This window comes from Pipistrellus hanaki (assembly GCF_964339955.1).
Source record: "Pipistrellus hanaki genome assembly, chromosome: 19".
Taxonomy (NCBI): Eukaryota; Metazoa; Chordata; class Mammalia; order Chiroptera; family Vespertilionidae; genus Pipistrellus; species Pipistrellus hanaki.
The window spans coordinates 17,473,312-17,487,555 of NC_140521.1; the positions used below are offsets into that span (position 1 = coordinate 17,473,312).

Consider the following 14,244-nt stretch of genomic DNA (forward strand, 5'->3'; position numbering starts at 1 on the left):
GGGTTAGCTAGCTGCCTTCTTGTTGTTGATTGGTTGGCGCTCTTTATATATTGTGGGTGCTGGTTTGTATTTTTGTGAACACAGTGCAAATCTATCCTCCCCACCCGTGGCTTATACTTTCACTTTGTTCATTGATCTTTTGACACAGAAAATGTTTGTGTTTTCATGCAGTCAGGTGTGTCCGCCTCTTTCTTATGTGATGTGTGCTTCGGATGTCTTATTTAAGAAGTCTTTGCCTCTTTGGACTTTCTAAAATTATTCTCCCATGTTCCCTCCCCCCAAAAAATGTGATTTTTTAAAATGTATTTTATTGATTTTTTTTTTTTTTTTTTTACAGAGAGGAAGGGAGAGAAAGAGAGAGAGAGAGAGTGTGTGTGTGTGTGTGTGTGTTAGAAACATCAATTAGCTGCCTCCTGCACACCCCCCACTGGGCGTGTGCCCTCAACCAAGGTACATGCCCTTGACCGGAATCAAACCTGGGTCCCTTGAGTCCACAGACTGATGCTCTATCCACTGAGCCAAACCGGTTAGGACCCAAAATTTTTTTTTAATATTTAGGGCTTTAAGACTGTCGGGAGTGTTTTATGTACAGAATGAAGTGTGTGGAGTCTGTGCACCTACACCCCCAACCCCCAGCCTCAGGAATGCCCTGAGCCTGCCCTTGGCTTGGGCCTTCTCCTCCTTCAGCAGGTCTGGAAGGAGGCCATCCTGGAGATCCGTTCTTGCTCAGCCAGGGACTCGCTGTGCTTTTCCTTGGGGGGGAACCATCTCAGATTCCCCGCCGGCCCCTCCCTGGCTGCTCCCCCCTCCTGGGGGCTTGCATCTCGAACCCCTCCCTCCCCCCCCCCAACATGAGCCAAGCACATGGCTGAAGCCCCAGCGGGGAGGGAGGGGGGGGTAGCACCAGGCAGCCTTGGGAACAGGCTCGGCACACAGCTTCTCGTCCCAGGCTCCGCCTGCTGGTGTCCACCCCGGAGACCGGGAGATCCTGCCGAATTCTCCAGAGAGCTAGCTCCCCCTCCCCGTCCTCCCCTGAGCCGCCCTGTCCTCTCGCAGGTGTGCCCGCCGGCGGGGCGGAACGAGATGCCCCCGGCCTACGCCCTGGAGCTGCTGACCATCTTCGCCTGGGAGCAGGGCTGCGGGAAGGAGGCCTTCAGCCTGGCCCAGGGCCTCCGCACCGTGCTGGGCCTGATCCAGCGGCACCGGCACCTGTGTGTCTTCTGGACCACCCACTACAGCACCAAGGACCCCGCGGTTCAGAAGTTCTTGCAGCGCCAGCTGGAGGGGCCCAGGTACCTCCTCGGTCCCAGCACCCGCTCTCCCTCCCGCACCTGTGCCTGGGAGAGAATGAACAGTGACAAAGCAGGTCGTGGCTAAGGAGGATCAAAGCCAGCTGCTACCAGGGCATTCCTCATACCACGCATACAGCCCCATTGGCAGATTAGAATCGCTTAAGACAGTGGTTGGCAAACAGCGGCTCGAGAGCCACAGGCGGCTCTCTGGCCCCTTGAGTGTGGCTTTTCCACAAAACACCACGTGCGGGCGTGCACGGACAGTGCGATTGAAACTTCGCGGCCCATGCGCAGAAGAGCCTGGGCGAGGCTATTTTGAAGAAGTGGAGTTAGGACTCTCAAGGGGCCGCGGTTTGCCTACCACTGGCTTAAGAGATGTTGTTTCTTTTTAAATATATTTTTATTTATTTTTTTAAAAATATATTTTATTGATTTTTTACAAAGAGGAAGTGAGAGAGAGTTAGAAACATCGATGGGCGAGAAACATCAATCAGTAAATATATTTTTATTGATTTCAGAGAGGGAGGGAGAGACAGAAAGAGAGAGGGAGAGAGAGAGAAACATCAATGATGAGAGAGAATTATTGATCAGCTGCCTCCTGTGTGCCCCACCCTGGGGATCAAGCCCACAACCCGGGCATGTGCCCTGACCGGAATCAAACCGTGACCTCCTGGTTCATAGGTTGATGCTCAACCATTGAGCCTCGCTGGCCGAGCCGGGGCAGTTTTTAAAGCGTACCGCCCGCTTTGTGTGTGAGCGGCTCAGTGGTGCATCGCACAGTCTGGTGCCTTTCTAAGATGTGGTCACCAGCCGAAACCGGTTTGGCTCAATGGATAGAGCGTCGGCTTGGGGACTGAAGGGACCCGGGTTCGATTCCAGTCAAGGGCATATACCTTGGTTGCGGGCATATCCCCAGTGGGGGGTGTGCAAGAGGCAGCTGATCGATGACTCTCTCTCATCGTTGTTTCTAACTCTCTATCTCTCTCCCTTCCTCTCTGTATAAAATCAATAAAATATATTTAAAAAAAATAAAAAAAAAAAGATGTGATCACCTGGGAATCCCCATTAGATCACTGGAGCGTACCCCGGCACCCGGGAGCTTCCCTGTGCCCCTCCCACAGGGGACCCCCTCCTGATTGTGATCAGTAGAGCCGTGCTGTTAAATCACATTTCAGTGGGGCCGCACAGCATGGGCTTTTAATATATATATATTTTTTTTATTGATTTTTTTTTGCAGAGAGGAAGAGAGAGGGACAGAGAGTTAGAAACATCAATGAGAGAGAAACATCGATCAGCTGCCTCCTACACACCTCCCACAGGGGATGCGCCCACAACCGAGGTACAAGGCCTTGACCGGAATCAAACTCGGGACCTTTCAGTCCGCAGGCCGACGCTCTATCCACTGAGCCACACCGGTTAAACAGCGTGGGCTTTTGTGGGGCCTCCTCTCTCCCAGAATTAAGTCTTTGAGATTCTCCGTACGGTCGCGTGTAGCGATGGCTCCTTCTCGTCCACTGCTGAGCAGCATTTCATGGTGTGAGTTTATCACCGTGCGTTTCCCATCCCACTCTCGGGTCTTACGGAGAGGGCTGAGGCGCGGCCTCCCACTGCAGGGCAGACACTGGGTCCGGTGTCATGTGACTCTATCAAGCAGGTGGAGCTGAGGACCCTCGCTCCCATTCGGTCCCCACAGCAGCCCGTCAGCGTGGGCATCACTGCAGTCCCCATTGAGAGGCCAGCCACCCGCCTCCGGTCACACAGCCGGAGAGGAGCAGAGTTGAGATCAGAACCAGTCGGCCTGACTCTGGCCATCTTGCTAACCAGAACCTTCTCATCCCTGTGGATTGGCAGGCCTGTGATCCTGGACCCGGCCGACCCCACGTGGGACGTGGGGGACGGGGCAGCCTGGCGCTGGGACCTGCTGGCCCAAGAGGCAGCGTCCTGCTACGACAGCCCGTGTTTCCTGCAGCCAGCAGGGGGCGCTGTGCAGCCCTGGGAGGTGCCGGTGAGGGAGGGGCTCCTGGGATGGGTGGCATTTACCCCCAGCTTGTGTGCCCCGTGTTTTCTGAGCATCTGCGGTGCGGTGCGCGGGAGGCCGTGGGTGTGGAGCAGAGCTGAAAAGTGGGGACAGCGGGCGGTGACACAGTCTAATCACCCATCTTTGTGTCGTTACTGTCTGCTTACCAAGTGTCCCACCTCAGGGGGCCGTTTTGTTTTATTTTTTTAATTAAATCTTTATTGTTGAAAGTATCACATAGGTCCCCCTTTCCCCCCATGGGCCCCCTCTGGCCTGCCCTGGGGAAGGTTTTTATACTGTGTCCCCTTCATAAGGGCACCTCGTCTCATGTGCACCAGGCACCATATGGACAACCTCTCCCTTCCCCTCTCTGAGCCTCAGTCACCCTGACAGGTGGGGGCGGGGGCTGCCAAGAGGAGGAATGTGGAACCCCGCACATATAAGACTGCTCCTCCCCCAACCTTCCAGGGCCTTCCATGCACCGGGCACTCAGGTGTGGACCGGCCCATTCCGGGAGGCCCGGCCCAGGGGACCCCCAAAGACAGCAGCAGTGCTGATGCCGGATGCTCGAAGGCAGGGAACAGGCGGCCCGTATGCCCAGCTCCCGACCCCTCGGTGGACGGCACCGCCCCCTGTATACCGGAGGGGGTCCCGGATCTGGCTCGGGTCCCCGCCAAGGAGCTGGACCGCTTCATCCAGGACCACCTCAAGCCCAGCCCCCAGTTCCAGAGGCAGGTGAGCAAGGCCGTCGACGGCATCCTGAGCCGCCTCCGGGAGAACTGTGTCCACAAGGCCTCGAGAGTCGGCAAGGTGAGCAGCAGGTGGAGACACCGATGGGACCCGACTGGAGGGGGGGAGGGGAGGGCCACTGTGGGGGCAGGAAGAAGTCACAGAGACACAGCTGAGGGCGGACAGAGGAAGTGGACATCAGGGAGAGCAGTTTGCTGGGGGAGGGTTATATATCTACACTAATAAAAAGAGAAAGATGCAAATTGACTGTACCTTTGCGACACCCACCAGTCAATCAAGAGTGAGTATGCAAATTAACCCAACAAACATGGCAGGTTAATTTGCATACACAGGCACTGAGCAGCCAGAGGTGGGATGTTTGCGTTCCGCCATGCCCCAGCTGCTCTGGGCCTCTGGGCAGCGTGGGCAGGCATAAAGGCAGCTCTGGCTGGGGCAAAGATGGTGCCGGCAGCCAGAGGAAGGAAGGCCCATTCTTGCACGAATCTTCATGCATCGGGCCTCTAGTACTAGTATAAAAGCCAGCTGCTTTTTTTTTCATGGTAGTTTTATTTTAACCACTATTACCATAATGAGATCACTTCCCTTCTCTCCACAAAATTCTCCAAGGATTCACAGAGGACAGTGGCCTCAGGCTTGTGGGGTCTGGCCCTGGTCTCTCTCTGCCCCTCACTCCATGCTGGCTCCCAGGCACACCTCCCCACTGGCTGTTTTCTCTTTCTCGAATGTTCTTCCTCCATCCACTTGGGTCTCTATCTCTCGTGTGTGTGTGTGTGTGTGTGTGTGTGTGTGTGTGATTGATTTCAGAGAGGAAGGGAGAGGAAGAGAGAGATAGAAACCTCAATGATAAAAGTCATTCATCAGCTGCCTCCTGCACGCCCCACACTGGGGATCGGGCCTGCAAACCCGGGCATGTGCCCTGACCAGTAATCAAACCGTGACCTCCTGGTTCATAGGCCCGCACTCAACCGCTGAGCCACACCGGCCGGTCCCTTCCCTCCTTTAAGTCTGTGATCCAAGTCCCCTTCTCAAGGAGCCTGTCTGCTCATTCACAATCACAACCTCCACTTCCCGCCAGGCCCCTTTTCATTGGCCTCTACACAGCACTTAGGGCTTTTTATTTTGGGGGGGGTTCCTATTTGCTGACTGTCCCTGCCTCCCCCTCCCTTTCCACCTGGTACAATATAAGTTCCAGGGAAAGAAGTATTTTATCCACTCCCATCCCCATATGTGCAATTGCTCAGTAAATATCTGTTGAATGCATGCATACATGCATGAATGAATGAATGAATGATTGCTTGAAGCAGGCCAAGAACATCTGCAGACCCTTATTGGGCCAAGACCCCAATTAGCAACCTGGGAGCCAGATGTGCAGTCCGCAGGTGCAGCAGATGTTCGGCTGGAATCTTTGACCGCTGCCCTCTCCACCCAGCTGTCCCGTTATCTGCCGCTGCATGCTGTCTGACTTTGCACTCACTTCATGGTCTAGAGAAGGCAGAGCCTTCAGATAGTCAGATATGACCTGGCCCTGCCGGCTTATGAGGGTCAGAGGTCATAGCCTGCCTCTGTCACGGTGCCCCAAGAGCCAGCATCAGGGATCCAGGAGTTCCAGGGCTGCAGCTGGGGAGGGGGCTGGGAGAACTGGGGGGGTCCCCAGTCTGACTTTAAATCGAGTCACGAGTCTGAGACCCCTCTTTTCTCTGCAGGGGGGCTCCCTCGGCCGGGGCACAGACCTCAAGGGAGGCTGTGATGCCGAGCTCGTCATCTTCCTCAACTGCCTCGAGGGCTACCGAGACCAGGGGCCGCGGCGGGCGGAGATCCTCACGGACATGCGGCACCAGCTGGAATCCTGGGGGCGGGATCCGGTCCCCGGCCTGACCCTGAGCTTCCCGGAGCAGACCGTGGCCGAGGCGCTGCGGTTCCGGCTGATGGCCCCGGCCCTGGCCAGCTGGACGGACGTGAGCCTGCTGCCTGTCTTTGATGCCGTGGGTGAGGGGTGCCCGGCCTGGGCCTGGGGGAGTCAGGGAACGTCTCACGGGCTCTCGCAATCCTCTCGCTGGCTAATTCCCCTACCTCACCGAGCATTGGGGCTACTGTGCGATCCCTACAGTCATGGTCTTCAACTCATCACTATGTAGCGCTTTCAACTTTACAGAAGTTTAATTATAAACTGTTTCAAGCACACAGAAAACTGTAGACATCCTAGGACCGTGTCCTCCAATTCCAATTTCACAAGTGTTAGCAGTTCTTCCTATCTGCTTGGAACTTTATATATATATATATATATTATTGATTTTTCAACAGAGGAAGAGAGAGGGACAGACAGTTAGAAACATTGATGAGAGAGAAACATCAACCAGGTGCCTCCTGCACACCCCCTACGGGTGATGTGCCCACAACCCATGTACATGCCCTTGACCAGAATCGAACCTGGGACTCTTCAGTCCGAAAGCCGACACTCTATCCACTGAGTCAAAGTGGTTTCGGCGAAACTTTTTTTTTTTTTAAAGCAATTACATGGCCCTAGCTGGTTTGGCTCAGTGGATAGAGCATCAACTTGGGGACTGAAAGGTCCTGAGTTTGATTCGGATCAAGGGCACATGCTCAGGTTGTGGGCTCAATCCCCAGTAGGGGGTGTGCAGACGGCAGCCGATCAATGATTCTCTCTCATCATTGATGTTTCTCTCTCTCCATTCCTCTCTGTAATCAATGAAAATATATTCTAAAAAAAAGAAATTACATGTAATTTCTTTTGTTGCTGTTTTGTTTTGTTTTGTTAATCTTCATTTGGGGGTATTTTTTCCATTGATTTTTAGAGAGAATGGAAGAAAGGGTGGGGCAGGAGACAGAAAGAGAAACATCAGTGTGAGAGAGACACATGGATTGATTGCCTTCCGCAAGTGCCAGGGCAGGTGATCAGACCTGCAGCCCCACTATGTGCCCTTGTCTGGGAATAGAATCCACCACCGGGAATTGAACTGTGACCTCCTGGTTCATAGGTCGCTGCTCAACCTCTGAGCAACACTGGGCTCTTTTTCTATTTTTAATTGTAGTCAGAAAATATACCCCCAAAAAAGAATGCATGCTCCCCATTGGGGAATGCAGGCTCCTGTACAGATCCTTTAGGGTTAGCTTAGGGTCTTTGTTCAGACCCTTATGTTTCCTTATTTTGTCCTCCAGTTTATGAATGGGCCCCCAGAATCTCCTTCTCTGGGTAGAGATTTGTCAGTTTCTCCTTGTAATTCTGGAAAGTTTTGATTTTAATATTTTGAGGCAATGTTATTAAGGAACGTGTAAGGATATAATTATATTTTATTGGATTGTTCCTTTTATCATCAAGTAATAATCCTCATTATGTTGAAACACATGTAAACCTGCCTTAAAGCCTTTTATCTGACATTAATAGAGCTGCACTGATCTTGGCAGTGTTTTCCTGAAATACCTTTTTCCATTTTTTATTTGTAAGGGTATGCTATTAGATTTTAATTGTGCCTGTTATAAGTAACATAAAACTAGAAGACAAAAATGGAGCACACAGTAATAATAGGATCACTTTGAAGGGGTTAGCAATCTATTAGAACTAACATACAAGACACTCACAATAAGAAAGATTATCGTCTTTGCTTTTGTTTTTATACCTGTGTAAATTAAAACCTCTGAACATAATTAGAAATATTTCCTCTCCCCCCCCCCCCCCCCCCACTAATGCTTCTTAATTTCCAGTTCTTGCTCTGGATTCATTTCCTGCTTATAGAAATACATCCTGTAGTACTTTTTCAGAAGGGATGTATAACTGATAAATTTTCACAGACTTTGTCTAAAAAACCTGTCTCACCTCCCTCTTGGAGAGAATGTTTGACATTTGTTTTTCTCAGTTTCTACTGTCTTCTGACCTTCATAGTTGTTGATGAGAAGTCGGCTGTTTACTTTGTTGGTGTGTGTGTGTGTGTGTGTGTGTGTGTGTGTGTGTGTTTCCTTTTTGGTAGCTTTTAAGACTTTTCTTAGACCACATAATCCTTCAGTCTCTGATGTTTGTATATTGATTTCTTTTTAATTATACTATGTGGAATTTGTGCTGACTGAATCTGAGGACTCCCTTCTTCCTTTAGTTTTGGGAAAATGCCTCCCAGTAGCTCTTCAAATATCGCTTCTCCTCTGTTTCCTCCATTCTCTACTTCTGGAGCTCTTGAATGGTGTCTCACTCCAACCTCCACGTCTCATCGCTCTCATTTCCCCATCTCTCAGTTGCTGCCTGCTGCTCCATTGCTCAAGCATACCTTCCAGTTTACTTTCTTCAAATGTGTCTGATCTGCTGCCTCAGCTTACTTTTTTAAAAACCCCAGAGACTTTGTTTTCCACGTCCATAAGTTCTAGAAGTTCTGGTGGTTATTCTGTGCTCTCGATGGTGTGTCACTGACCGCAGCGTTATATAATTAATGTTTAACTATCGGAGGCAGGTGAGCAGCCGGGTAGGGAAATGCCGCTGGCTTCCATTAGAAATGCATCCTCAGCATCTTGCCAACATCCTCAGGGCAGCTCAGCGCCGGCACCAAACCAGACCCCAAGGTCTACCGGGCTCTCCTGGACAGCGGCTGCCGGGACGGGGAGCACGCAGCCTGCTTCGCGGAGCTGAGGAGGAGCTTCGTGAACTCGCGGCCAGCCAAGCTGAAGAACCTGATCCTGCTGGTGAAGCACTGGCACCGCCAGGTGAGGCCTCTGTGCCCCTCGCTCCTCCCAGAAAACAGCCGCTGTCATGGCAACCGCCTCGGCCAATCCGCTCGTCCCTGACACAGCGCCCTCCTTTGCGTTTTGTGGGCCACCCCAACCAGGACTGCCTCCTCCACCCTCCATGCCCTGGGAGCCCCTGGCTGAGGGAGAATCTTCTCCATCGGGCCCCCACATCCTCTTGTGACTGGGTTCCCCGCCCCTCTCCAGCCTTCTCTCCTCACACGGCTAATGCTTTCCCTGTCGCTTCTCACCTCCAAGCCTTTGCTGATGCTGTTCCTCCATCACCATCCCCTGTGCAAGGCACGCTAACTCCTGAGCATCCTTCTGAGCCCCCTCAGCAAATACTCTCTCAGTGCCAACTCTCTTATTCAACCGGCATCTCCTGACCGCCTGCTATTGCTAACGTATTATGAGTATTGAAATGCCAAGATGACAGCCAAAACCGCTTTGGCTCAGCGGATGGAGGGTTGGTTGACCTGTGGACCGAGGGGTCCCAGGTTCGATTCCGGTCAAGGGCATGTGCCTTGGTTGCGGGCACATCCCCGGTGGGGAGGAGGGTGCAAGAGGCAGCTGATCGATGATTCTCTCTCATTGATGTTTCTAACTCTCTATCCCTCTCTCTTCCTTTCTGTAAAAAAAAAAAAAAAAAAAAATCAATAAAATATTAAAAAAAGAAAAAGAAAGAAATGCCAACATGACTATGTTGCAGACCCCGCTCCTGTGAGACAGACTGTAGGCACAGACCAAGTCTGACCTTCTCTGTGACCTTGGACAAGTCACTGCCCCCGCTCTGGCCCTCCGTTTATTCTCCTGCAAAACGAGAAGGGTGTGCCAGGCCACCCCAAGGCTCTGTTCTCTCTGTGGTCTGTGCTGTGTTTTTTCTGTCCCCCTCCTTCTCCAAGGAGGGCCGTGCTCCGCAGACAGGAAGTGCTCCCTCCACTGAGTCTTGGATTTGGGGGGGACATAGGTCGCCCCCGCCGCCGTGAGGAACAAAGGAGAAGGGCCCGCCCGGGCCGCCCTGCCCCCGGCCTACGCCCTGGAGCTGCTGACGGTCTTCGCCTGGGAGCAGGGCTGCGGGAAGGACCGCTTCCCCACGGCCGAGGGCCTGCGGACCGTCCTGCGGCTGGTCCAGCAGCACCGGCAGCTCTGTGTCTTCTGGACGGTTAACTACAGCCCCGAGGACCCGGCTCTCAGAACGCACCTCCTCGGTCAGCTTCGGAAGCCCAGGTCACACCGCTACCTCGTCTCCCGCCCTGTCATCCTCCCCGCTGTCACCTGGAGTCCCTGCCTCCAGGAGGGGCCCCGGGTGGGGTTTGGGTGCCCCAGCCCCATCCTCACTCTGCATCCTCCTGGACTCTTTGCTGAGGAAGCATGGAGACATGACCCTCAAAGGAAGCCTGGGCCAGTTTTATTTTTATTTTTTTAAAAAAATTTTTAAGTTAACATTAGAAGAGTTTTGTTTAATTTTTTAAAATATTTTTGATTTTTTTTTTTTTTTACAGAGAGGAAGAGAGAGGGATAGAGAGTTAGAAACATGGATGAGAGAGAATCATTTATCAGCCGCCTCCTGCACACCCCCTCCCCCACCACTGGGGATGTGCCCACAACCAAGGTACATGCCCTTGACCGGAATCGAACCCGGGACCCCTCAGTCCGCAGGCCGACCCTCTGTCCACTGAGGCAAACCAGTTTTGGCCAGGACCAGTTTTATTAATACAAGACAATCCCCATAGCTTCCGGACCGAGGTGGCCACGCTGGGACCCTGCTGTGCGTGGGCGAGATTGCACCAGCCCTAAGAGGCTGACATTCTTCTCTCCCTCCCCCTCGCCCCCCACCACACACCCCTTCCCGATGTCTCCCACCCCCTGCTCCTTCACTGATTCTCACCCACTGTGCCCCCAGGCCCCTGATCCTGGACCCTGCCGACCCCACCTGGAACGTGGGTCTGGGCAGCTGGGAGCTGTTGGCCCAGGAGGCGGCGGCCCTGGAGGCGCAGGCCTGCTTTCTGAGCGCCGACGGGACGCCCGTGCAGCCCTGGGATGTGATGGTAAGAGGTGGGTCCCGAGGGGCAGGACGCTGCCGGTGCCGCGTCCCAGATCCCCTTTCCCTGCGGGTGCCCTCTCCCGGTTGCTCGGCGTGTTGGCTGCTGCTGGCTCACAGCCAAGGCCAAGGTTGTGCCATCCCAGCCAGTGCTCAGTGACATGCCCATAGAGGCCCGCCCGGTTGCAAGGCAGGACCAAGTCTGTGATGCGATTGCTGCTCCAGGGCCCGCTCTGGCTTCCGGGAAAAGCTTTCTCCAGCTGAGCCTCCCCACCAGCTCCTGCTCCCCTCGCCCCTTTCTGCTGGCCCCGTCTCCGTTAATCACAGGCACAGGAACCCTCGCCTCAGCTCTGCTTCTGGGGAGCCCCACTCACCACGGTAGCCACGGGCAACTCCCCGAAGGACAGAATGCCATCGCATTCGCTATTTTGCAGAATCTCATAACCCGTGCTTAACCATCCAGGCAACCCAGTGAAGCGTGGGCCTCCTTCTTGCCCCCCTTAAAGATGGGGAAGACCAGCCAGTGTGGCTCAGTGGTTGAGTGTTGACCTATGAACCAGGAGGTCACAGTACGATTCCCGGTCAGGACACATGCCCGGGTTGTGGGCTTGATCCCCAGGGTGGGGCGTGCAGGAGGCAGCTAATCAATGATTCTTTCTCATCCTATTTTTTTTTAATATATCTTATTGATATTTTACAGAGAGTAAGGGAGAAGGATAGAGAACTAGAAACATCGATGAGAGAGAAACATCGACCAGCTGCCTCTTGCACACCCCCTACTGGGGATGTGCCTGCAACCAATATACATGCCCTTGAAAGGAATCGAACCTGGGACTTTTCAGTCCATAGGCCCAGGTTTTATCCACTGAGCCAAACCGGTTTCGGTTCTCTCATCCTTTTTAAAAAATATATATTTTATTGATTTTTTACAGAGAGGAAGGGAGAGAGATAGTTAGAAACATTGATGAGAGAGAGTCATCCATCAGCTGCCTCCTGCTCAGCCCCCACTGGGGATGTGCCCACAGCCAATGTACATGCCTTTGACTGGCATTGAACCTGGGACCTTTCAGTCCGCAGGTTGACGCTCTATCCACTGAGCCAAACCAGTTTTGGCTCTCTCTCATCCTTGATGATTCTCTCTCTCTCTCTCTCTCTCTCTCTCTCTCTCTCTCTCTCTCCCTCTCTCTCTCTCCCCCCCTTCCTCTCTCTGAAATCAATAAAAATACATTTTTTTAAAAAAAAAGATGGAGAACCTGAGGCTGTGTGGTGGTGGTAGAACCAGAACTTGAACTCTGGTCCCTCTGATGCTGCCAGCGGACAGCCAGTTGAGAAGGAAAAGAGCCACAGGGGATCATGGGAGTCTTGTTCTCCTGGGAAGCCAAGGGGCGGGGCCTGGGCATGCACAGGCGACCCTTCTCCACCTGTTCTCTCTGCAGCCCGCGCTCCTTTGCCAGACCCCAGCCAGGGACCTGGACAAGTTCATCGCTGATCTTCTCCAGCCCAACCGCCAGTTCCTGGACCAGGTGAACAAGGCGGTAGACACCATCTGCTCCTTCCTGAGGGAAAACTGCTTCCGGGACTCTCCCATCAAAGTGCTCAAGGTGGTCAAGGTGAGCGCCAGGGGGTGTGGGCCCGGGCTGCAGGCCTGTGGTCTCGTGTGGGCCCGGGCCAGGCCGGACCCACTTCTGTGGGCTCTGCAGCAGCCAGCACAGGGCCAGGCATAGAAGAGAATGTGGAACAAGGTCACAGACAGATGGCCCAGGGAGGGCCCATAGAGGCCCACGAGGTTTCTCTGGGTTGCTCACGGCGGCCAGTTCAAGAGAAGCAACAAAGCAAGTGTTGGCTGATGTGAATGGACGGCCCTGGAAGAGGCTGCCTTCAGGCACAGCTGGATCCAGGAGCCCATGCCGGCTCCTCAGGACTCGGCTTTTCTTCCTAGCTCTGGGCCCTGCCTGCTGCTGCTTGGGTGGGGCCTGTCCATGGGATGGTCCTTGGCATCTCTTCGTAAAAGGGGAATTCCCTTTTCTCTAACGTCAAAGAAGTCTTGGGGTTGAGTCTCATTGGCCTTACGATGTCCTTCCGGGCTCAGGCCGCCTGCCTTGTCCCCCCCAGGGCGGCTCCTCGGCGAAGGGCACTGCGCTGCAAGGCCGCTCCGACGCCGACCTGGTGGTGTTCCTCAGCTGCTTCCGCCAGTTCGCTGAGCAGGGGAACACGCGGGCCCAGGTCGTCTCAGAGATCCGGGCCCAGCTGGAGGCGTGCAAGCGGGCGCGGAGGTTCGAGGTCACCTTCGAGATCCCCAAGTGGGAGAACCCCCGCGTGCTGAGCTTCTCGCTGGCGTCCCAGACGATGCGGGACCAAAGCGTGGACTTCGACGTGCTGCCCGCCTTCGACGCCCTCGGTGAGGGGCCAGGCACAGTCCCCAGAAGGAAGAGGTGGAGGGTGGGCGCCCTCTCGGTGGTAGGCACTGTCGGTGTGTGTGTGTGTGTGTGTGTGTGTGTGTGTGTGTGTGTATCACCGCTTCCCTGCAAAGGGTCTGGAGAAGGGGACCCCGCGCTGGCTTCTAGTCTCACCACCGTGCTGGGTGACCTTGACCTCGACCTTGAGCCCCCGTGTCCTCATCGAAGTGTCTCAGTGCATCCCCAGCTTCGAATATCTGTGCGCCACCTCCCCCACCTGCCACAGACCCATCCGATCAGTCCAATCCATAAGCGCACCTACTGTGTGCCCAGCACACTCCCAGGCACAGAGCGGGGAAATCCCTGAACAAAACAGGAGCAAATCGCTTTGTATCTATAATATTCAGTTCCGTGTGTGGATAGCAGAGTGTGCAGAGTGAGAACCCCCCCCCTTTGCCCCCCCCTCCCACCCCCATATCTCAGTATAGACGGTGCCTGCATTTCGCAAAACAAGTAGCCAGGGAGAGATTGGTCCGGAAACGTCTCTGAGTCTGCTCCGTTCCTTAGTTCAGAGAGCGAGAGCGGGGATTCCATGGAATGCCTCCCAGTGCCCTGGGACCGGGTGACACCAGCTCTCGCCTATGATTCTGTCCCCCGGGGGGCCTCTCCCTGGTTAGGGTCCGAGCGTCGGTGGAGGGGGGTGAGCCCCGAGCCGAGCCTTCCTGCACGGTGGGTAAGCAGGTGGGGTGTGGGCACACAGTAGGTGCACTTGTGGGTTGAACTGATCGCATGGGTCTGTGGCAGGTGGGGGAGGTGGCGCACAGATATTCGAAGCTGGGGATGCACTGAGACACTTCGATGAGGACACGGGGGCTCAAGGTCGAGGTCAAGGTCACCCAGCGCGGTGGTGGAACTAGAAGCCAGCGCAGGGTCCCCTTCTCCAGACCCTTTGCAGGGGAGTGGTGATAAGCACACACACACGGGAGTCAGATCCTCACCGGGGTTCAGCCCTGGGTCCGCTGC

The 14,244-nt window shown here is 54.3% G+C and overlaps 1 protein-coding gene across 1 annotated transcript in view; it reads left to right on the forward strand.

The window, feature by feature from the left end:
- The window catches only part of LOC311613995 (2'-5'-oligoadenylate synthase 3-like), a 43,354-nt gene that overhangs the window by 4,148 nt on the left and 24,962 nt on the right, over nucleotides 1-14,244 (forward strand). Inside the window, exons 4-12 of the mRNA XM_084868478.1 lie at nucleotides 1,057-1,292; nucleotides 3,144-3,297; nucleotides 3,778-4,119; nucleotides 5,763-6,045; nucleotides 8,588-8,763; nucleotides 9,752-10,011; nucleotides 10,688-10,832; nucleotides 12,262-12,435; nucleotides 12,938-13,223. Coding sequence (XP_084724604.1) covers nucleotides 1,057-1,292; nucleotides 3,144-3,297; nucleotides 3,778-4,119; nucleotides 5,763-6,045; nucleotides 8,588-8,763; nucleotides 9,752-10,011; nucleotides 10,688-10,832; nucleotides 12,262-12,435; nucleotides 12,938-13,223 — 2,056 coding nt within the window. The remainder of the gene's footprint in view (nucleotides 1-1,056; nucleotides 1,293-3,143; nucleotides 3,298-3,777; nucleotides 4,120-5,762; nucleotides 6,046-8,587; nucleotides 8,764-9,751; nucleotides 10,012-10,687; nucleotides 10,833-12,261; nucleotides 12,436-12,937; nucleotides 13,224-14,244) is intronic.